Below are 23,538 nucleotides of genomic sequence, written 5' to 3'. Positions count from 1 at the left end.
GAAGGCATAGTTGTTTAGAACAGGCCTGATTACCCAGCGCCCAGTATTGCTGCTTTTTGCAGCATCAGGGGGTGCAAGCATGTGCCTGTTCGGAGCACATGGTCATTCTGGGTAGTTTGAGCACTTGGTACCCCCCCTAAGGGCTGCTCGCAGTGTTCTCGAAAACCGATCTTCCAATTGACTTCATAGTCTACACTGAAACTGAACTCCCTAGGACCAAATGTGAAGGCGATCGGATGAATGAAGTCTAGAGATATGTGAAGGAAAGACAGAGGCACACACGCACACACACACACACACACACGCACACGCACACGCACACGCACACGCACACACACACACACACACACACACACACACACACACACACACACGCACACACACACACACACACACACACACACACACACACACACTTGGTAGATAGGGAGGCAGAGAACAGAGACGGAGGTTAGGATGAGGATGGATGACGCTCTCCGTTTCACGCCATGCTCCACCTAAACTCCAGCAGAGCCTGAGATGAGAAACCAGTTCTGTGGAAGTAACATCAACAAACTCCAAAGCATCGTCGCACAACAGGCGCACGCACACACACACACACATATATACGTAGATGTTTTCTTCCGCGAGTACACAAAAAACACAAGCCTCTCGCATGCATAAGCACAAACACCTTCGTCAACAAGCTCTTGTCATTATAGATTCAAAGAAGCCTGTGTGAATGTTTTCCTAATCCCTTGTGGGAGACCACGCCGCAGCCCCTCTTTCGGCTCCCGTGAATACAAAAAGCAGACTGTGCTTCTTTCCTCACTTTATCAACACCTTTCCGGACCGCTTCCTGTGGAATAATTAAACGAGAGACTTTCCCAGCTCATCCTTGAATCTCAAGAGACGAGACTTGTGCTCCTGTAATTGAACTTTCATGCGCTCATACAAAAGAGCATTCATGCTGCAAATGTTTGTTCAAAGCAGAGCAGATATTAAGTCTCTCAAACCTCTCCCCTGAAATGTGCCCGGGATAATTGCGTCGCCATAATAATTCCGAGGGGCACTCAAGACTTAAATCAATACAACACTTCGAGGCATTCCGTTGGCGCAGGGGTGAAGTTCCTGCCCACCACCGGTGAAGACTGGGGTTCGAATCTTCCACGGTGCATCTGGCGAGGCTGTGCTCCAACAAACACAATTGCCTGTGTTTGTGGTTTCATAAAGAAATCAAAGAAAAATCTAAGAAATTCCATAAATTAGAACACAAATGTTTAAGAAGTAGTGAAAATAGCCGATCTACAAGCTCACTAGTTTGGGTCTCGACCTGAAAGGTTTGGGAAACACTGCATTACACCCTCACCAGGAGGGTGTACCTCCCAAAGATCAAACAGCATTGGTCAGCAGTGACAGGGACTACATGGGGGAATTTGGAAGTGGCATAACGACTAGATTAGGAGATCATTTTAAAGAAATAAAAAAGTAAGGGGAAAAAAAAATGAATGGATTCCGCCATGCACTAAATGTCAGGCTTTTACTTTGAAATACACGCGAGTGGTGGTCTTGAAGCTGTGATTGATGATCTGAACGTCCAAGCCGCATTTATAGTGGGAGTCGTGGGACCACACCTCTGCTGCAGGTTACAGGGGCCAACTGATCATACTTGCAGCGTCGGGGTTATCGCAGTGAAAACCTGAAAGGTCCCGTTGTGCTGCTGTCAGGCTATTATTCCTCGCCAACGCGCCATACTAACTGAGTGTGCCACGTGGTGGCAGGCTTTGTGATGCATGACTCCTTCGCTTCCATGAAAAGAAAACGCACCATTTCACACATCCATGTGCCAATTGCTTTCCCATTTTTTTTCTCCTTCTTCTTCTAATCTAAACCCTGCTCTGCATCAGCTATTTCCCCTCAATTTCTCTTCCCGCCAGTCTCGCATTGCTCATTTCACCATCTTGCTAATGTCTCTGTCTCTCTTAATAATTGTACCACGCTGACACATGAGAAGCGACGACATTAGCCTTAGATGACTCCTTTGGCTGACGGCTCCCTCCGTCTGGGTCAAAAAGGAGGACAAAAAGGAGTAATTTAACTCACGACGTTCAGACCATGAGAGAGAGATAAGATGGTGGTCTGCTCTTACCCCATCTGGCATTAACAAAGGCTTTTAAATGCAGCCTGTCAACAACACTGAGCAGCTCTGCCTATATCAGCACTCTTCTTCTTTTTTTTTTTGCTACAAAAAAACATCTCAGTATTCATTGATCCGTTTGTAACTCACAAAGCTCCTCTCAGAATTAAAAGCAACTTAAAAGGAACTTATGAATAAAACAACATTTTGTTATATAACTATTACATCTGCAGTGGATAGTGGTTGTCAGGGTGGGGGGGGGGGGTCCCCAGTTCAAATATGATTATTTTGTGGGGGTCGCTGCCTGAAGAGGTTGAGAACCACTGGTGTAGTGGTGTATACGAGAACAGTGTGATTCCAGGGACTTTGTGGGTTCCTTTATGGGGGTCTAAATTGACCCATACAAGTCTGTAACTCTAACAACTAACTGTCAGAGTTAAGGGGAGACCTTGAAAGATAAAGTTTGAGAAACACTGTACTCGTAGAATAATTCCCATGTGGTGCGACTGGTCGTCTGAAGGGGCTGCTGGTAGGCAGTGTTGGGGAAGTTAAAGTTACATGTAACTGAGTTACGTAACTAAGTTACATTTTGCTGTAACTTGCTGGTAACTGAGTTACATTCATATTTCTGTAACTCGTCAAGTAACTGAGATACTTTTTGGGTCATTTTTGGCTCAAGTTAGAAGTTACAAGAAGTTACAAGTGAAGTTATATAATTTTACATTTAAGTTTTGTTAACACATCTGGTGCCAACCCCGAGTTTCCCGAGTTTGAAAAGGTACTACCGTTGTGCCAACCCCGAGTTTCCCGAGTTTGGGCCGTTTTTTGAAAAAAAAAATCAATTTTTTTTTTTCAATTTTTTTTTTGGACCTCCAGAAATGTATTAGGCATGATCGCGATCACGAAATTGCATGTTTAACCCCCATACCAACCCATTCTTTCAAACATGGCAGCCATGTTTGTTTACATCTGAAGAAAACATAATGGCTGATAAATCATGAATGCCTGAACGGATTTCCAAGCGAATTTTTTTGTTTGAAAGCTGTGAACAGTGTGCACACACGTGGTGCATCATCTAGGCATGGGCGTGCACTTTTTACACAATTGCGCAATTACATGGAAGTCTATGGTAACCATGGCAACGCGGGACATTGAAGAGAAAAAATCATAGCAACATAAGTGTTAAGATTGACGATTGTCCTCAACTGATCATAATTTTCTTCTTTTTTAACTTTATATTAGGAACACAGATGTTTACAAAGAAAATGTCAACCTTTTTGAAATAAAACATAAAACTAAGTTGAGAGGCATATTTCTGCTGGCATGTGACTTCTTTGGAAGGATATTATATTTTGTTTCAATTAATTTCTCAATTTAACGCTGAAAAAAAGTAACTCAAGTTACTCAAGTTACTTTTTCTATCTAACTTGAAACTTTATAAGTTACATTTCTCCAGGGGCATAACTTTAACTTGATCAAGTTACTGCCATGGTGATGAGTTACTTGTAACTGTACACGTTACGCTTTCAAAGTAACTTCCCCAACAATGCTGGAGGGACAGTCTGACAGACACTGTGTCACGCTGAGAGCCCACCACCACACCTCGGGGTCTCCTCTGGCTCACCTTGGTGACCCCCTGCAGAAAGGCCTCGTTGGCCAGCTTGGCAGGGCCGTCCACCGTCTTGCCGTCGTCCTCGGGGCCCCAGCTGGCGCTGTAGATGTGGATGTGCTGCGAGTTGAGGCTGAGCGAGTGGGCCTCCACCACGTCTGTCACTTCCCCGTCTAACATGCGCACGCCTGGGGAATACACACATGCGCGCGCACACACACACACACACACACACACACACACACACACACGCGCGCGCGCGCGCGTCACACGCAAACGCACGCAAACGCACGCACATCAAACAATGACAGAGTGACAGGGGAGTAGAGGGAACGTGGAATTCTGACTTTCATATGTCGACGAAAGAGAAAAACAAAAGCCAAAATGAAAGCGACAAAGATAGTACACACGAGTCCGCGCAGAAGAAAGCGTCGTAAAGGGGGCGGGGGGAAATAAAGAGAGAAATCAGTCAGGCCTGCCGATTCTCATTTTATCTGCTGTCACAATAGAAACAGTGACGGGAGAAACAAAAGAATCCGGAGAGGGCTGGCTGCAGCCGTAATGAGCAACTCCAAGTCTCCACACGTGTGTCTGTGCGCGCGTGTTGTCAGTGCAGTGTGCACGGCACGCAATTTTATTGCCACATAAACAATAAAGGCAGCTGCACCCGGCACCATCAAACACACAAAAACAGCCAAGACTGTGGAGGAGGGCTGGAGCACAGGTGGGGCTACGCTTTTCCCACAGGCAACCGCGGGGACTGACTTCTTACTAGTGGCGCTGCGTGTCCGAGAGGGCCAGGGGGTCTCTCTCTCTCTCCCTCCCTCTCTCTCTCTCTCTCTCTCTCTCTCTCTCTCTCTCTCTCTCTCTCCCTCCCTCGACCCGTCACCTTTCATCATACCTGAACGCCCCTTTTGATGTGTGGCGCCTCAGGTCAGCGCGCCGAACATTAATGGCAGCACAGAGGCGTGAAATGAACCAGCTTCAAATAAGGGCCATTACAGTTACACGACCCCCTCTCCCCGACCCCCGGTATATGACTGATGATGTCCTCATAAAGACTTCAATAATCCACATGTTCGAGACAACCTGCCCGACGAGCCTGCCTGTGGGCGCAGCAGACGACGTGCTGCCGGTGAGGGATAGCGCCGCTGGGGACTGTAATCATTTTTAGTGGCGGCGTAGGTTGGAGTCAAGCGCAATTCATAAAAAAGTGGTATGAACGGTGGCAGCATAGGCGGTGGTGGTGGTGGTGCTACTAGTGGGATGTTTTGCTTGACGATCATTATGTGCGATTCACCGAAACGCAGCTGTAATGATGATTGCTGTCTTAACGGCTCTCGTCAACCTCCAGCTGCACCCACCCATGGCGAGCGCGTATAAGGACGGCACTGTGCAACTTCCTCTGCGGTTTAGAGGCAGAGGTGGTGTTACACATGATGTCAGTTCTTTGCATGTGTGTGTGTGTGTGCGTGTGCGTGTGCGTGTGTGTGTGCGTGTGTGTGTGTGTGTGTGTGTGTGTGTGTGTGTGTTGGAGAAAGAAGCAGTGGCAGAAGGAGAAACCCAGAGTGAGCCGAGGAGGGTCAATTACAGCGGGTAAACGCTAATCATCACTCAGTACGGATGTTGCAATTAAGCTCTGGAACCCCCTCCACACACCCTCAACCCTCCACCTCCAACCTACACACACACACACACACACACATATGCACCTGCGTACAGTATGTGCTCACATACACATGTCGCACGTGCGCTCGCCCGCGCTGCTATATTACGGGAGCTAAGGCACAGCTGTTTATAAACAACCTGGCGATCTCGTGGCATAAACGAATTGGCGGGGGAATAATGTATGAGAGGGGAGCGGTGGGCCAATGAGCTGGCGGGCCGGGAGACGAATGGTAATGAAGACGGAGAGGGAGAGTTACGACCAACATCTGCGGATGGGACCGCCACGGGCTCCACCGAGTCTTATTGGCTGCCGCTGACAGATTGTTCAGTGGCTAAAGTTGGTAAAAAGGCTGCTTCGGAAATGCTCTGTGGAGGGAGCGAACTTATTCAAGAGGAGAAAAACAACAGGTGAATTCACAGAGGACTATTTCTTAATAGCTATCCACTTGTCGACAATGGCGCGTGCACGTGATCAATGTTCAAACGGTGTACACCTGGCTGCTAATGGCGTGTAATTTCTACCGTTGTGTAGAGAGCCGAACAGATGCGAGGTGAAATTACATATATATTGAGCGGTGGTAAACCGCTCCTAAGAGTGGCTGTGCGTGTGTCTGTAGCCTTTTTCCTCAGCGTTTTGCCATAGTAAAATGTGTGTACGTAGCATCATGTTTGTCTAGTGATGTCATATGTCGTATGTCTGTAGCCTTTTTCCTCAGCATTTTGCCATAGCAAAATGTGTGTGTGTAGCATACCCTGTACATCCTAGACTCAAATCCTAGTCGGAAGACGCTATGCAAGCACGGCCACCGCTCACTTCACATTGGGTGTGATTTTTTTAGACATCGGGATAACTAGACAATGTTCTGACAGCAGATGAGCCTAGTCCAAAACACCTGTGTGTTTACCAAGCATGCAGACAAAAGATTCAAGCAGCCCGTGAGGTAGGGAGGGGCAATTAACCCAAACTAAATCGAAACCGATATTTAGAACCAATAACCGACTTCATCTGGCTCATTTAGGTTAATCGAATTAAAGAGAAGCAGGTTTTTCTTTTGAATATTTTGTAAAATATAGTAAAATATAAACTTATACACCAACTAATCAAAAGCAAAATCGAGGCAAAGGTCTGAAATAATTGTGATATTGATTTGAAGTCATATGCTGTGTGGTACTGAACTGGACCCCTGCTTGGCATACAGCACTGGTTAATTTGAGCTCAGCTGTGTAATGGTCGGGATAATAAATCATCACATTCATTATACATCTAGCTGGGCTTTCGCCACCACATATTGTAAGACTTAACTGTAAACAGGCCATAATGAAACAGCTATATTTCTGAGTAGTAAGGTCCAGAGTTGACCACGTTTAAGCCCTATATCCAATTAGCCAAAATAGACGATCTAAGGTCACAATGCGCATCTGCGTATTATGAGCTTGTATGTAGATAATTAGTATGATCTTGTAGATAGATTCTTGATAGAACCATCTGCCCCCCGCCCCCACACTGACTTTCTCTGTAAATTATGATTATGAAAGAGGTTTTCAGTATGTTTTGTATTGCATTGTATTGTAGTATTATAAGTAGGGATGGAGCTTGAAACAAGCGTCTGCTACAAAGAAACTAACACATTTATTGAGTACCCGGTATCAATAAGCTTTGGGCTTATCAAGCTTGTTATCGAGCATAGCGGCCCACAACGTCATGTTTAAACAATGAAGACAAGAGGCGATGAAATGAGTACAGTACTATTCATAATATATAAAGCCATTTAACGTTTATTGCACATTAATGAAGGGTTTATTTTTTTACTTTTATCAATTGTCATATTGATAGATGGTGGTCAACCACAAACTCACAGTCACAACAACTGGCCAATAAAAAAAAGATACCAGTTGTCCAGTTCTGTTCAGAATTTGTCTTCCCACGTCTTTCCACAAAATCTTAGAAAACGCTCAATAGTGGGCCAGATAAAAGCCCGGCTCAATAAGCAGGATCGATACGGTGCTCATTATCAATAAAAATGAACAAGCTCCATCCCTAATTATATAAGTATTACTGATGAACTGAGTACAATGGACCACAATGGGGCTTTTTGTGTTATCGCTGTAATTGCTAAAAACTATTCAATCGATCAAAGATCTACAATGGATGGTTAACAGATTTGGATACATTTAAAATGTTTCCCCCTTAATGAGGTTGACTGTGAATTATTGTGTGCTAACAATTTGCATTCCAGTTACATGCCTTTTGTTTTACCCACCTCCAATCTTGGCGTTGTACGCCACACCCACGCCACACACGCCGTTGTTGGCTGCAGCTGCAACCTCTCCTGCACAGCGAGTGCCATGCCTGCAGAGAGAGAGAGAGAGGGAGAGAGAGGAACAGGTTCATGAACAAGTGCTAATAATAGACAGGAGAAGGATTAAAGACCCATCGCTGGGAAAATAAATACATATCATATGTTATGTTTGGTCTTTTTTATAAGCCTACCCGTGAATAGGGATGGGACGATATGAAAATTTCATATCACGATTATTGTGACAAAATAAATCGCGATTTACAATATTATCAAGATAATCAAAATGGATTATCCTGGGGCGGAACATTTGCCAAAAAATAGCCGATCTACAAGTTCACAACGCGTCACGTTGTGACGCGTTGTGAGCTTGTAGATCGGCTATTTTTTGCCGAAGACATTTGAAAAAAGACTGTATCAAGTATGTATATTATAAGTACCTTTTACTTATAGAGGGTTTAAGTGGTACCGGATATGCAGCTCGGCAAATAATAAAAGGTGAATTGATCCCAGTGCATGACGGAGGACGATATCACGATAAATAAAATCTCCACGATACGATTATCGTGAGTGTTTTTTATCACGATAAACGATAATATCACGTATCGTCCCATGCCTACCCGTGAAAAGGTTAATTTTCTTGCACTCTGCATATCTCCAAAGCATGTATAGAGTTTAATAAACTAAAATGTGGTTTTCAGACTAGCACTCACTGGAAAGCGGCCTGACATGCAGGGCAAGCAATTCAGCCAAAAGGTGTGACGTCACACACCGAAGCCTCAGTCAAGGCAGCATTAGTAAGAGTGCGGACGTGAGGGACTGGCTTGTTGTTTTCGTTACGGTGCATTTGGTGGATGTTCTCTGTACAGTAAATGCTCTTGGATTAAGCAAATTCGGGAGGATCAAATGTATGCATAATTCATAGGATAAGGTATGCTAAATGCAAAAGAGTAAATGGTACTGTAATACTATGTATTATAGGGGGAGAAAAAAATATGTAGATTTATTGAACAGAGATTTAAGGATTTAAGCCACACAATGGAACATGTGGACAGGGTTAGAAAAAAAAAGTAAAATAGGATGTTGAATAGAAGCAATAGAGCAAATCAATTAAATAAAACAAACCCTGCCATTGTACTACATTGTATGGCAAAGTGAAGAGTGCTAGGCCCTTCAACAATAGCTCTCTAAAAGGATGCTACTTTAGTAATATTTTAGTAAATACGCTGGTTTCAAGGCCTCAAGCCTTTGAGTAAAAAATAAAAAAATAAAAGATAATTATGCCATCTCCAGCTATAAACTGCTATTGACAAGTAAGAATGAAGTATGGAGTTTCTCCAAATCACTCATGAGTCGTGACAGTGAGGTGAAACTTAGGGACAAAAAACTGAATCGGCTTCATCTTCACTGGCCGCTGGCCATCCCTGTGAAATATGAGAGGTTATTGATGACTGTGAATTATTCACAGAACCCCTCATCAATATTTTACAAGGGGTGCAGAGTTTTCAGAGAACAGACAGATGCCATAACACCAACTCCCCTTCATAGAATGTTGTATATGGATATTAAGCAATGCACAGCCACAGGCTGTAACCAGCTACTCACTTTATTAACTACAAGCTGAAAACGATATCGCTTCACGATGTGTCGTCAGCGCAATTATAGCTATGTTCAGGTTTCGGAACCCAGCACTAGTCGAGTTATTGCATGGGTGAAATAGGCTCTCTCTCTCTCCCTCTCTGTTTCTCTCTCTCTCTGATTGAGCTGTCACACCAGTGGTGAAAAAAGTACTCAAATGTGTTAATAATATTGCAGTATAGAAATTACAATTAAAAGTCCGGAATTCAAAATGTGCTTGAGTAAAAGTACAAAAGTATTGGCATCAAACTATACTTAACTCTTATTGTGCCGATCCCGAACAAGTTCGGCTTTATTTCAATCCAATACAATTTTTTTTTAATTATTTTACTTACCCTGAGCTGCTTGGTCCTGGCTCGTCCTACGCTTTCCAGCGAGCCATTTTACATGGTCCGACGATATATTCCATTAAAAATGGTTTAAAATACATTTTTGAGCCCCCCAATGTTCACCGAATGTTCGGCGCCGCCAGCGGCACGACGTCCAGTGTGCCGATCCCGAATTAATGCGGCTTTTTTAATGAAATGAATAAAATGATCCGAGGCCTACTGAAGCCCCGGCCTAAATTTTCCATCCAGTGACCGAGATACGGCCGCCCCCCCGGCCGGCCGTAAACGAGTAACGCCGCCGCGAATCGCCGCCGAATCCAATGCAAACCCACATCTTTGAAGGTCATTTTCTCTGGATTGTGTTTTTAGGGAGGCGGCGCGAGGTTTATTTACGGCGAAATCGCCGAAAAATGATCTTTTAAATGAGAAAAAGCTAATAGCTATTTTGTAGCCATTTTCATCCGGGACCTTTTCATGACGTGCACGAACGTGCGTCACTGCAACGTGAGTCCCCGGATGCTAATGCGCTCGCCTATGGGACATACCCTGGCATTCTTTGGCACCCTCTAGGGGCTGGCACTGGAAGGGTTAAAGTACCAAAAGTAAAAGTACAAAATGTTTGAAAATAGCAGGTCTACAAGCTCACAACGCGTAGCGATGCAGCGCGTTGTGAGCTTGTAGATCTGTTATTTTCTGTTGTTGTCTAACAATGTCGAAATGCGCGGATACACACACACACGCGCGTCATTACTGTGACGCCATGCCTGACATGTACAATATATTGTCCAGACACACAGACAGACAGATACCTTCAACTTTATAGAACATAACTAGTAAGACACCCGAGGGTGGAATGCGACCTCAGGGTGACATGCAACCTCGCCCTAAAGGGCGAGGTCGCGCCAATTCTTGACAATCTGGCCAACCACAGCGTTTCTCTGACGATTCTAGTTGTTGTCATTCTGGGGGGAGTTTGTTCATGTTTTTGTGAGGGTATCAACCCTAGGAGACACGGGGAGAACACGCAAACTCCACACAGAAAGGCCCTATCGCTCACACCCTAGGTTCGGTTGGCGATAGGGCCTTTCTGTGTGGAGTTTGCCTAAACATGGAGATGTGGTACAGAAGGACTCATATATGGGCATAAAAAGTATGTCATGTGACATCACTTCCTGTACAGACAGTCAGACAGACAGACAGCCATTGACTCCGACCTAACAATGGCTACTGTCTATGACGGTAGTCCCATATGACATGATGTACTAGACTATCTCCATATATAGTGTTATCCACATCTCCATGTTTAGGCCAAACAGATTCGCTCCATTTCTCCATGTATAGGTCCAAATGCCCAACGTTGAGCTTGACAACGAAACGTTCTTAACACAGCAGCCCCCATATTTACTTTAGAAAATATGTTAAATTCTAAGTACGTTTCGAGTACCGGTTTGATACAAGAGCGAATAAGCACTACACTTCTGGAATCATGTGCGTCGACTTAAAGTTGGATCCAGGCCTAATAACTTTATTTGGCCGCCCTGTTGCCACCTCCTTGTTACATTTTCTTTTCTCCAGGTGGATGGACATTCTTTCATGGACATCCTTTCATAGGTGATCTAAGTCCAGCCGCCCGTATCAGATCAGAGGATCAGATCTCCATGTTTAGGCAAACTCCACACAGAAAGGCCCTATCGCTCACACCCTAGGTTGGGTTGGCGATAGGGCCTTTCTGTGTGGAGTTTGCCTAAACATGGAGATGTGGTACAGAAGGACTCATATATGGGCATAAAAAGTATGTCATGTGATGTGACATCACTTCCTGTACAGACAGTCAGACAGACAGCCATTGTCTCCGACCTAACAATAGCTACTGTCTATGACGGTAGTTCCATATGACATATTGGACTAGACTATCTCGATATATAGTGTTATCCACATCTCCATGTTAGGACTCATATATAGGCATAAAAAGTATGTCATGTGACATCACTTCCTGTACAGACAGTCAGCCATTGACTACGGATTAACTATGACGGTAGTCCCATATGACATATTGGACTAGACTATCTCCATATATAGTGTTATCCACATCTCCATGTTTAGACAGCCAATGACTCCGGCCTAACAATGGCTACTTTCTATGACCGTAGTCCCATATGACATGATGGACTGGACTATCTCCATATATAGTGTTATCCACATTTCGTGTAGCCGCCCTGTACAGGAAGTGATGTCACAACTCGCTGACATCACACTGACATCACAGAGGATACGGACGGTCACGAGGATACGGAAGGAAGGAAGGACACTCAAGCGACACGGTTCTTCAGAGTATATGCGACCTTCGGTCGCAATAAAGAGGTAGAACAGAGGGCATAATACAGTAATACAAAACTTTGACATCTTTAGGTCGCTTCAGGTTAGACACGATATGATCACCGTTAATGGCTTTAATATGTTCCATTGGTTTGAGGCTTTGACAGCCTGGCGCAATGTGGGGAGAATACAAATGGTTGGAAACAGAACGAACGCTTGCCATTCGTCATAGTTTATTACACCAGGTTATTAAGATCACACCTTGATTACTGTAGAGATCCATGATTAGGAGGCACTCTGTCTCATTCCGTTTCCGGGGGACGTGCTGTGCACCGCAATCTGAACATCAGCAAATTATGAGCACATTATTGTTTTGGAGGAAGCAGTAATTACATAGTTCCTTGTTGGATCCCGCCAGCTCCTTGATGGGCGAGTCAGAGGACAAAGTCATTTCACAGGGTCATAGTATGAATGTGTCTCCAGCTGTGATCCTGATTAGACTGGGGCTGGCTCTCTCACTTAACCAATTCAGAACGGGTACATTATTGTGTATTATTATTTTATGCTTTAACTATTGAAAAATAGCAGATATACAAGCCATCGTCAAAGAAAAGGTCCTTTTCACAGGTCCTTTTCACTTAACTGGAGCTCAGTTAGTCTGTTCTTGAGAGACTACTATGTCAGTGGTTCTCAAACCTTTTCATGTGAAGGACCCCCAAAATTATATTTATTTGGCCACGGACCCGCATCTCAAAATATTTAGTTCCAGGGACCACCCAGAAGCAAATTCTGAGTTACAAACGTTCGCTTTGAAAATACATACATTTTCACGACTTTTTCAAAAATAGCAGATCTACAAGCTCGCAGCGCGGCACTCGGTGCCGCGCTGTGAGCTTGTATATCTGCTATTTTTTTTATAGTTAAAGCATCCAATCATTTTAGACCTAAATGGGTTAATTCCTACCCACTAATTCTCAATCTAACCCATTTTTTACAAAGAACATTCGCTATTGCTTTCTTCTGAATTAATGAGAAGTCTTTGTGCTTTGATAACGGACAATAGACACTTTTGACTCACGTTGCAAGACAAAAGTCAGGAAACATAGAGCTGAAGAAAAGCTTTTTAAACTAGAAGCAGTGCTCTTCCGAGCACAGGTCTCCACCAGGCCATGCGTCCTGGTGGTGCTACTGTATAATAGGCCAATGTAAAAAGGGTGGCATATGTTCTTCACCTTAGATCTTTCATGGCAATCGGACGCTGCATGCATGATTTGAAGCATTGTGTTCCAAAAATGTGTTTTTCTAAAGTCTACCTGCTGGTGGCGCTATAACAGGCCAATGTGAAAAAGGTAGCATTTGTTCCTTGACCGAGTGGGAATATGTGTGGCAAATTTCACGGTAATCACAAGCTGCGTTGATGAATTGAGGCATTTTGTTCAAAAACTGAGCAATCCTGAAAACTTTGGAAGCCATTATTAGCCAATCAGGATGGAATATGAAATATCAGATGGATCGGACTTGATCACATGACTATAGAGATATTGTGTACCGATTTGCGTGATTTTTGGATAAAATCTCAAGGAGTAATATCCAAAAATGTGTTTTACATAAGTCGGCCCAAAGGTGGCGCTATAAAAGTGAAAAATGCAGGGCAAAGGTTTATCCTTAGCCTCTAGGGAGTGCGCTTACAAAGTTTGAAACTGATCGGTGGAGTTTTAGGTAAAACCACAAATTGGCCTGTTATAGCGCCACCATGAGGCTGATTTCAAAAATTTGAAGTGGCATTTCTTCCTCGACCTAGTGGGAACGTGTGTGCACGATTTCATGATAATTGCACTTTGCATTTGGGATTTGAGGCATTTTGTTCAAAACGGCTCAATCCTACAAACTTTGGAAGCCAATTTTAGCCAATCAGGATGGAATATGCAAAATCGTACAGATCCGTGTCGATCACATGACTGTCGAGATCCTGCCTACCGATTTGTAGGATTTTTGGACAAAATCTGTAAGAGTAGTCCACAGAAATGTGTTTTGCAAACATCGGCCACTAGGTGGCGCTAGAAAAGGCCCATTTGAAAAATTTAGGGCAGAGGTTCTAGATTGGCATCCAGGGAATGTGTGTGCTCACTTTGGCAGCGACCGGGCCAACGGTGACTGAGATTAGGTGCACACAAACTGCGAGGACACACGGACGGACGCACGCACGGACGGACACACGGACGGACGAAGGGGAAAACATACTCTCCCCCATGCCTTCGGCTGGTGGAGACAATGAAGCTTCCTAATGTGGCATTTCTGTTACATGACCTTGGCTGGCGTCGGACACAGGCTCCAGATTCGAATGATTTATTAACGAGCGATAACGTGACATGACAGGGCTTATTTTTAAATGACAGACGACCTTCGCCTGGCACGGCATATGGCAAGATGTGCTACATCACTAAAGCCATTAAAACCTAATCAAACTAATCAAGGGGTTAAGCTACAGTACATTGTTGCACAGCTGTGGTACCTAGTATATTCCAAAGTTAATTAATACCAAGGGAGTCAATGACAACAATGATTGAAAACAATCTCGAAATGGTCGGTTGTATATCTGCTATTTTTCAATAGTTAAAGCAGTCAACAATTCTAGGCCTAGAGCAGGGCTGCCTGCTGGCCAGAAACACCAGACGCACAGCGTGGTATGGCCATTGGCCAGCCGGCCAGTTGGTTTGGAGTGCTTGAATTCCTGGCTAGCAGCAAAGCCATTGTTCCCTTCCTCCACGGCATCTTAAAACAGCCATTGCGCTGCCGACTGCACATATCATCATGGTACCACAGAGTGGCCGCAGACGCCAGGGGAAAGGAAGCAGCGCTGGGATGGGCAGAGTGAAGGCATTTTCATAATGATTAAAATGTCTGATGCTGGGAGCCATGCCATTTACAGACCATATACAGTACATACAGACAAAACAGCTGCTTGATTATAGTGTGTGTGTGTGTGTGTGTGTTGTGTTGTGTTGTGTTGTGTTGTGTTGTGTTGTGTTGTGTTGTGTTGTGTTGCGTTGCGTTGTGGTGTGGTGTGTGCATGCGTGCGTGCGTGCGTGCGTGTGTTAGGGATGGGACGATATGAAAATGTCATATCACGATTATTGTGACAAAAGAAATCGCGATTTACGATACTCGCGATATATCGTAAAATCGATAATCAAAATCCATTATCCTGGGGTGGAACATTTGCCAAAAAATAGCAGATCTACAAGCTCACAACTTTTCACAACAAAGAGATTTGTTAGAGAGTGAAAAAAAAGACGTACGTATATTAAGTACCTTTTACTTAGGGTTTAAGTGGTACCGCATATGCAGCTCAGCAAATAAAAGGTGAACTGATCCCAGTGCATGACGGAGGATGATATCACGATAATTGAAATCTCCACGATACGATTATCGTGGATCGTGGAGATTTCAATTATCGCGATAAACGATAATATTGTGTATCGTCCCATCCCTAGTGTGTGTGTGTGTGTGCTGTGTGTGTGTGTGTGAGAGAGAGTGAGTGAGTGAGCGTGTGTGGGTGATTACAATAGATTGGTTTGGTTTCAAACAGCCAGACAGCTTAATGCGTGCAGAGGGATTCGGCCGTGCCAGACCAGACAAAGGCGTTTATGATAAGGCTGCATTTTTTATCTGTCAGACACCCATGAAATGAGATGATTTCCGTGGCACTTTGCTTAATATATTTTTTTCCTACTCCTCCCCCCTCCCCAAATGCCAATTTAAATAGCTTTGGCAGAGTGCTGGACGACAAAATGATCGGTGAGGTCATGGAGGAGAAGTAAAAGTTTGTTGGAGAGAGTTGGTGTAAACAACACAACACTTAATTTCGACTGAGCTTGCAGTCTCCAGGGTGTGCGACTCAGATGTGTGAAGTGGTTTTATCCTTACACAATACCTCCAAACACCTGTTGGACTCGGGGCTTTATTTTCATGGCAGCGCAAGAAGGCGTTATTGCCCTGTACAGCGATTTGACAATTCTGCAGGGTGCAAACAGAATAGTTCTTGCCTGCGCCCCCTGTTTGGCAATTTCACGGTCAATAATAAACACATTTGTCTCGGGAGGGGCAGAGCGGTTAAATAGGGGGTGTCAGTCAAAAAACAATCTGCACTGTGTAAAATGTATGTCAAAAAATCTGCAGCTGCTAGGGCTGTCACGATATGACATTTTATATGACGATTAATTGTCACTAAAATAATTGCGATTAAGGATTTAATTGTGTTTTTGTCGTTGATAATTACATTTCTGTTCGGCTTTAGGCTTTGAAGTTGCACATGGTAGATATGACACATAACCTAAATATACAAAGAAATTACTGACATATTTGACAACTTTCTACTTAAAAAATAACATTGATAGTGGAAATAGCCGATCTACAAGCTTGTAGATCTGCTATTTCCACTATTTCTGAAAATGTTTGTAAATGTATGAACATTTTTCAACATTCACGATTATGACGACTATGACAAAATATTTGCGATTATGTCAAATAATTGCGATTAGATGATTATGTAATAATTGTGACAGCCCTAGCAGCTGCGTTCCCGCCCTGGCCAGAACATGTCCTAATCACGCAAACACCAACAATGTGGTATGCTGACTACTGCAGCCATTACATAGGGGCATCTGGAAACACATTAGAATGCTGAATGATCTAAGCTATGTCATCATCTCACTTTGAGGCAAATTATCCAATCAATGACTAATTTAAATGCAACCTGCTATCAATTAAGCGCTACCAGCACAGTTGTGGTCGTTCAATACACTTTGAATGAAACAGAAACACCATCTCTGTCTTGAAGTAGTTAAGATACTTCTACATATCGTTCTGCTGCTGCCCTCGCATGTCCATATTTAAACTGTTTATGTTTTTTTCCAGTGGATGAAAGCCCTACTTTATCATGCAACAGTGTCATAGCATCATAGTAAAGGGCTGTCCATACTTCGACCGAAACCGAAGATTTCGGTCAAAAGGTCCTTTTCGAGCACAAAATTATGTCCCTGGGGACTTCTGAAGAGCATTAGACCGAATGAGAGTTCGGAAATGTGCACGTCGGAAAACACAACACACCGAACATTTCGGTCGAAGTATGGAGAAGCCTTAAGCCATCACTTTTTTCACTTTGTTTTTGATGAGTCAACACTCTTCAGTTTTGTGGGTCCGTTTTTAGCCCAAGGAATGTTTTTCATGCTAAACAAGTGCTTGCAATGGATTCAGAATCACCCCTACTTTGACCCCTCACATGCTACTTAAAGCAAATGAAAGCAAAGAAAACAACAACAACAACAACGACATGTATGATTTTCATACTTAAAAGTCTGAGTGCAATGGCTTTATCAGTCATTTTATTTTGAAGGTTCAGTCTAAAACGTCGCCTCAATCTGGTCTCAACCAATCAGACCGAGGGTCCAGAGGGTCATGGACTCCCATCCCTTCGGGATATGGGACATAATAATCTGAATCACTGCACCCTGCAACCATGTGCAAAGCAGGGCAGTGTTTGTTTACAAGGGAGAGAAGAGACAGCCAAGCATGTTTGCTACAAAGTGGCTTATTTCTAACCTATCATGTTTTCAGATACACATTTTAGTGTACAGATTAAGTTTAAAATGAGTAATACACTATCTGGACATCATCTCGAATGAGATTCAAAACTCAGTCGTTCTGTAATTAAAATCAGCTGTGTTTGAAGGAACTTGCAGATATGGGAATCAAACAGGTGAATGTAATCAAGATTCATTTATATTCAAGAAATGGTCCGTCTTCACGCAGCACGTTTTCGTTCACAAGAAGTAATTAAGATTGGCTTTTTATGGCCTTTTGATATAAAAACACACAAAAAATGATTATTTTCAAGTCTATTGTTAGGTATGCCCATATGATGATCACAGATATGCTCTATAAGTGTGAAAAAACTTTAAGCCACAGTATCTTTTAATTTCTTCTATTGTTTTAGTCCCTCCTTTACAGAATACGGTACAGTATGTGCTGCCAAAATCATAAAGTGTAGAGAATTACTTTGATGATATGGCCTATACTTTGTCCACTGGTTAACAAACCAGCCTGAAAGATGCCCACGCAAGACGCCCACACAAGTCATGCCAGGCACAAGAGACTATTAGTCTCACTAAGAGAAACTATTAGTACTTTTGCACAAACAGAAATCCACTTTAAATGAAAAAATGTCATTATTGCACCGTGCAGAGACTGCACAGCCACCAAGTGGATGTAAATTATGAAACATGGGCAAGCTAGGAAACTAAAATATGTGTCTTAATATAAGCAGTTTGTGAATTATATAATAATTATTATTGCAGGGTTGCCCCTCTTTAGCAAAAAAAATCAAAATACTGTTCAGCTCAACAGAAATCTGACGACTGCTGCATTTCTACGGAATGTTTACACAGCAGATATGGAAAAACAGCCAACCAAGTTTAGAGAATTACTTTGACATGGCCTATATTTTGTCCATTGGTTAACCTTGGTTAAATTGGTTAAACTGAGCCTGAAAGTTGCCCACACTAAATGTCCACGCAAGTCATCCCATGCACAAGAGACAACTATTTTTATTGTATTTTTTAAGATAAACCCACTTGAAACTAGAAGCAGTGCTCTTCCGAGCACAGTCTCCATCAGGTCAGGTAGGTTATTGTGGCCTCCTGGTGGCGCTATAATAGGCCAATGTGAAAAGGGTGCCATGTGTTCTTGGGCCTTTCACAGCAATGGGACGCTGCATGCATGATTCGAGGCATTTTGTTCCAAAAATGTGTTTTGCGAAAGTTGACCTGCTGGTGCCTCTATAACAGGCCAATGTGAAAAGGGTGGCATTTGTTCCTTGACCTAGTAGGAATGTGCGTTCAAAATGTTATGATTTGAGGCATTTTGCATCCTACAAACATGGAATCCAATGTTACCCAATCAGGGGATTATTGCATAGTGCACAGACTGCACACCAAGTGGATGTAAATGATGAAACATGGAAACTAATATGTATCATAAAGCAGTTTATGAATTATAGTAATTATTCAGGATTTCCCCCTCTTTAGCAAAAATAAATAGTCCCTCACTCGATAGTAAAATCTGACGATTGCTGCATTTCTAAGGAATGTTTACGCAGCAGTTATGGAAAAATAGCCAAAGTTAAAACAATTCATCATTGTACACACTTTTCAAAGCATTAACAGCAATTATTCACGGTCGAGAAGAGGAGCATCATGCAACCTTTGGAATGCTTGGGTCAGTGAAGTGGTGGAACAGTACAATACAGCCCTTAAAGTGCAGTAGCTGCATTATGTGAGGCGGCATTGGTTCTCAAAGTGGGGTCCCCAGCTAAATGATAGTTAGGAACCAAATGGACCCTTATGGGTAAGTAACTCAGAGAGTTACAGGTCCATATGGGTCCATTTGTACACTCTCAGAGTTAAATTAACATTGATTTTACAATATAAATTGGGGTCTCAGAAATGTCATTAAATGGGGGTCCGTAGCCTAATGCATGTCAAACTGGGGGTCCTTGAAATTAAGGGGCCGTCCAAAGGACGCCGGATTTCATTTGACCGGGGAGGTAGAGCCACGATTACCCATGGGTGTCCACATGCAAACGCATGAAAACGGAGGACTAGACGAATAGTTTCCAAAACTCCGGCTGCAGTGCATTTTTGTTACCCGGGCGTATTTCTTTTGCCGTGTGGACAGCATAAACGGAGAAGTTCTTTGCTTGCCTCTGCCTCGATCCATGCAGCACACACGTTAAACAGGTCGGGCTTCCTTTATGATGCGCTATGCGTACCCATTTCCCTCTCCATTCCATTGCGATCGATCGATTGCAATAATAGCCTATAGGCTTATCATTCCAAATCATCATAAAATGTATAGGCTAGGCATGTCTGTCAAATATTGTTTTAGTTCAAGCCAAGGCAATTAGAAAGCTATAATAAGCAACATCGGTATGGTTCATTTTGGTCGCCTCCTCCTATAGCTGCCCACACAATAAAAAGTCATTGAAGAGAAAATCATGACTTATTGAGAACCTTGAATTATAACAATCGCTGGCTTATAATTCATGGCTGCTTATTAATATCCCAAATTTGACCAAGAGAAGAGGCAGGCGCGTCGCGTCAGATACTGTATGCTCCGTTAACAAGACTAGGGCTGTAGCTCGTTATTGATAATGAGCACCTTATCGATCCTGCTTATTGAGCTGGTGGAAAGATATGAGAGACAACAAATTCAGAACATAAACTGGTATCTTTTGCGACTGTGAGTTTGTGGCTGACCAGTGACCACCATCTATGAAGATGACAATTGACAAGAGTAACAAATATCATTAAAACAATCATTCATTAGGGCTCCATCCCTAAACAAGATAGCTCTCTAATGTTAACATGTTGTGAATGCGTTCATTGAAATGGAATGAGTTGAATGGAATGGAGGAATAGTGCACAATGGAAGCACGACCTAACGGTACTTGTTTACTGCTTCGATTACTCTCCCCTCTCCTGCTCTAGAAATAGTTCGCAAATTTATATTAAATGAATGATTAAATAGCAATTGTGCATGTTAACACTTTGCAAGCCACGGGGAGCCCCTTAATATTAAAACCGGAATATACCGGACATCTGAGCAAGGAGTCTCAGCCGCGCCGTCTTTTACCGTACTGGGTCATTAAAAACGAAATAAATGATTTTTATTCGAAAATCGGCCATCGTCTAACCTTCCCTAGTCACCACTCGTCCATCGATAGCGCATGGCTCGTCTGACATGAAGCAGAAGTGACGTCCGGTGCATTCCTTGCATTCCTTACAGCGCTGGATGTCTGGTAAAATAGAAATTTCACGGCAAATCTACAACAAGCCATTCTATTTCGGCTAGCAAAGTGTTAAAGTGTGAAGATTGTGAAACTTGGACGATGCATAGCCTATAGATAGCTGCAGGGATTTATAGCGTTTCGCGTTTTCATGTGGGCAGAATTATTTTTCTACACAGGGCCGTGTGGAGGCATAGAGGGCCAACCCGGGGAAGTGGAATTCGTATTGGTGTAGATTAGGCCTAAAATGGTTGGGTATCACTGCTAGAGCCGTAAAAAAGTCTTCAACAGGGGGTCCGGGACCCCTAGGGGGTGCTCAGAGTCACTACAGGGGTCCTCCAAATCTTTGTGTGATAGAAACCTTTTTTCTCCTTTTTTATATTAACCACTTGAGCGTCCATATTCTGAGAACTTTAGCCGAAAATAGCAGATCTACAAGCTCACAACGCCTCGCGCTTGTGAGCTTGTAGATCTGCTATTTTCGGCAAAGAGGTTTTGTAGAGGGGAAAAAGAGCAGACCAAGTACAGAGTGAAAGGTCAAGTTTATTAAGTATTGACGGTTCAAGTGGTTAAATATCTGAAGACACAAATTGACATGAATTCAAAATACACTGATGATTGTGCTGTCAAACAATCCTTTATTGTGTGGTAATCCGTTTTCCTATGTAGCCATCGCCTGTTTTGTCTCACCATTCCAATTGCTAATCTTGTTCACCTGTGTCCAAGCCATGTACCTGCCAAACCGTCCATATATTTATTTATTTATCCAATCTGTCTATTTATACTCCCCTGTTTTCTGTTCCTTGCCAGTTCCTGGTATGCCACACGTGTTTGTTCTTGTCTCCTTGTTCTCTTAATTAAATCCTGATAGAATGACGAAGTAGGGCATTATTTTAGTTACGGAAATACAGAAAAACACAGAGATAAGAGGTTTCTGAGTGACACTATATCGTCACTGTCGGGCAGAAACCTCGTATCTCCAAGTTTCAAATTTGTACGTTTTTTTTTCGCAATAAAGCCCTGCTTCATCATACATGGCTGTCGCACAAAGGTAGTGAAAACAGCAGATCTACAAGCACACAACGCCTCGCGCCGCGAGGCGTTGTGTGCTTGTAGATCGGCTGTTTTCACTAGTTTAAATCATTTTTTAATAATTATGATAAATGCAAAACGAAGCGGTTTGGACATACAAGGTTTCCACCCGACAACGACGATATGCAATGTGAGTGAGTGTGTAAATATAGTGGCCCTCTTCTCCATCGTCAAAGTTGCTCACCCCTGCATTAGGGGTCCATTTGGTTACATGTGTACACTGTCCGAGTTAAACGTGACGGAGTACGGAGGCCGGTCCACTGTAAAGAGGCTGTGGAGAGCAGCAGACAGAAGAAGAGAGCTGGAGAATCTGTTCAAACAGGCAATGTGACCCCTTTATCTTATCAGGAGGACCGAGGGGGATAGACGGAGGTATTGCTTTTATCTGTGTGTCGCTGCTTCAGGCCAAGGCAACACATTCCGGCCAGGTTCTTGCCCTGCCCTTTATGAGACAATGCAGTCTCTCTCTCTTTCTCCAGAGGCTATATGATGCAATGTAACACACACGCACGCACGCACGCACGCACGCACACAAACTGGGTGGGATGCAAATAAAGTTGTGATAAACTGATGAACCTTTCTGTTGTTCTACTAACAAAATATGCATGCAAAAGAAACAGCGGTTTGGTTTATTCCCTCAATGTCACGGTTTATGCACTGCAGAGCCAACAGCGGCTCTTTGTACGGTTGACAATTGAGACTAAACTAGATGAGAATGAGCTCACTATTTAATAAAGAAGAAATGCTCTCTCTGTTAGGTACTGTACAATACGGCTGCTACCTGGCACCCATATTAGACACTTGTTTTAGACTGCTTCTGAATGGGAGGGAGGCTGTCTAGGAATCAGAAAGATCTCGGTTCACCCCCCTGGCCCCGGTCTCTGTGTCGGAAGTGACCCTGAGAGAGACTCTTAACCCCTAACTGGTCCACGAGCACACATTTCAGTATTTACGAATGTACTGTGACAACAATACCTCCCTTTCCCACCTGTACTTAAGCATCTTGCTGTGAAAACTGTCTACTGTATCCGTGAATTCAAGCAAAATAAAATCTCACAACTGCAAAAATGTGTACTTATTTGTTATTTGTGAAACAGCGTGAAAAGAACGCCCACACACTAGCACTGTTTCATAAACGATAAGCACAAATAAAGTAATAAAATAAAGTATGGTGTTTTGGTAGCCATACAGCCAACCAGTTGAATAAATCCCAGATTGAGGCTTTAACCTTTGAAATATCCGAGATCATTAGGGTTTTATGGGAAATTGAACACGTATTCTATTACCACTTCAAATAACCAAACATAGGCTTTCTACAAGCTCACAACGCGTCGCAGATGCATTGCAAGTTTGTATATTTGCTTCCAAATGACTGAAATCGGTTGTGAGAACTTGAATCCATGTGTGTCTACAAGCATTGTGAGCTTGTTAGTCGATCTGCCATTTTATCTATTTTTTGAAAGGTTGCACCGATAATGATATTCCCCAAGTAGGGCACCAGGTGGAATGAGGTTAATAAGCAGTCTACGTTCAAACCTTCCCACCACACAAACACACAGAGTCCCTCTAGATCCAGAGAACAGTGAAGGAATCTCAGTATCACCGATCTTAATTCTATACGTGGTTGC

At 43.2% G+C, this 23,538-nt stretch overlaps 1 protein-coding gene across 1 annotated transcript in view; it reads right to left on the bottom strand.

The window, feature by feature from the left end:
* The window catches only part of furinb (furin (paired basic amino acid cleaving enzyme) b), a 165,215-nt gene that overhangs the window by 33,785 nt on the left and 107,892 nt on the right, over positions 1-23,538 (bottom strand). The window contains exons 7-8 of the mRNA XM_080736426.1: positions 7,655-7,743; positions 3,741-3,913 (exon numbers count right to left, since the gene is read on the bottom strand). Of these exons, the coding sequence (XP_080592552.1) occupies positions 3,741-3,913; positions 7,655-7,743 (262 nt within the window). The remainder of the gene's footprint in view (positions 1-3,740; positions 3,914-7,654; positions 7,744-23,538) is intronic.

This window comes from Nannobrachium achirus, assembly GCF_963921795.1.
Source record: "Nannobrachium achirus genome assembly, chromosome: 11".
In the NCBI taxonomy this organism is placed as follows: Eukaryota; Metazoa; Chordata; class Actinopteri; order Myctophiformes; family Myctophidae; genus Nannobrachium; species Nannobrachium achirus.
This window is presented reverse-complemented; position numbering and strand designations above follow the sequence as displayed.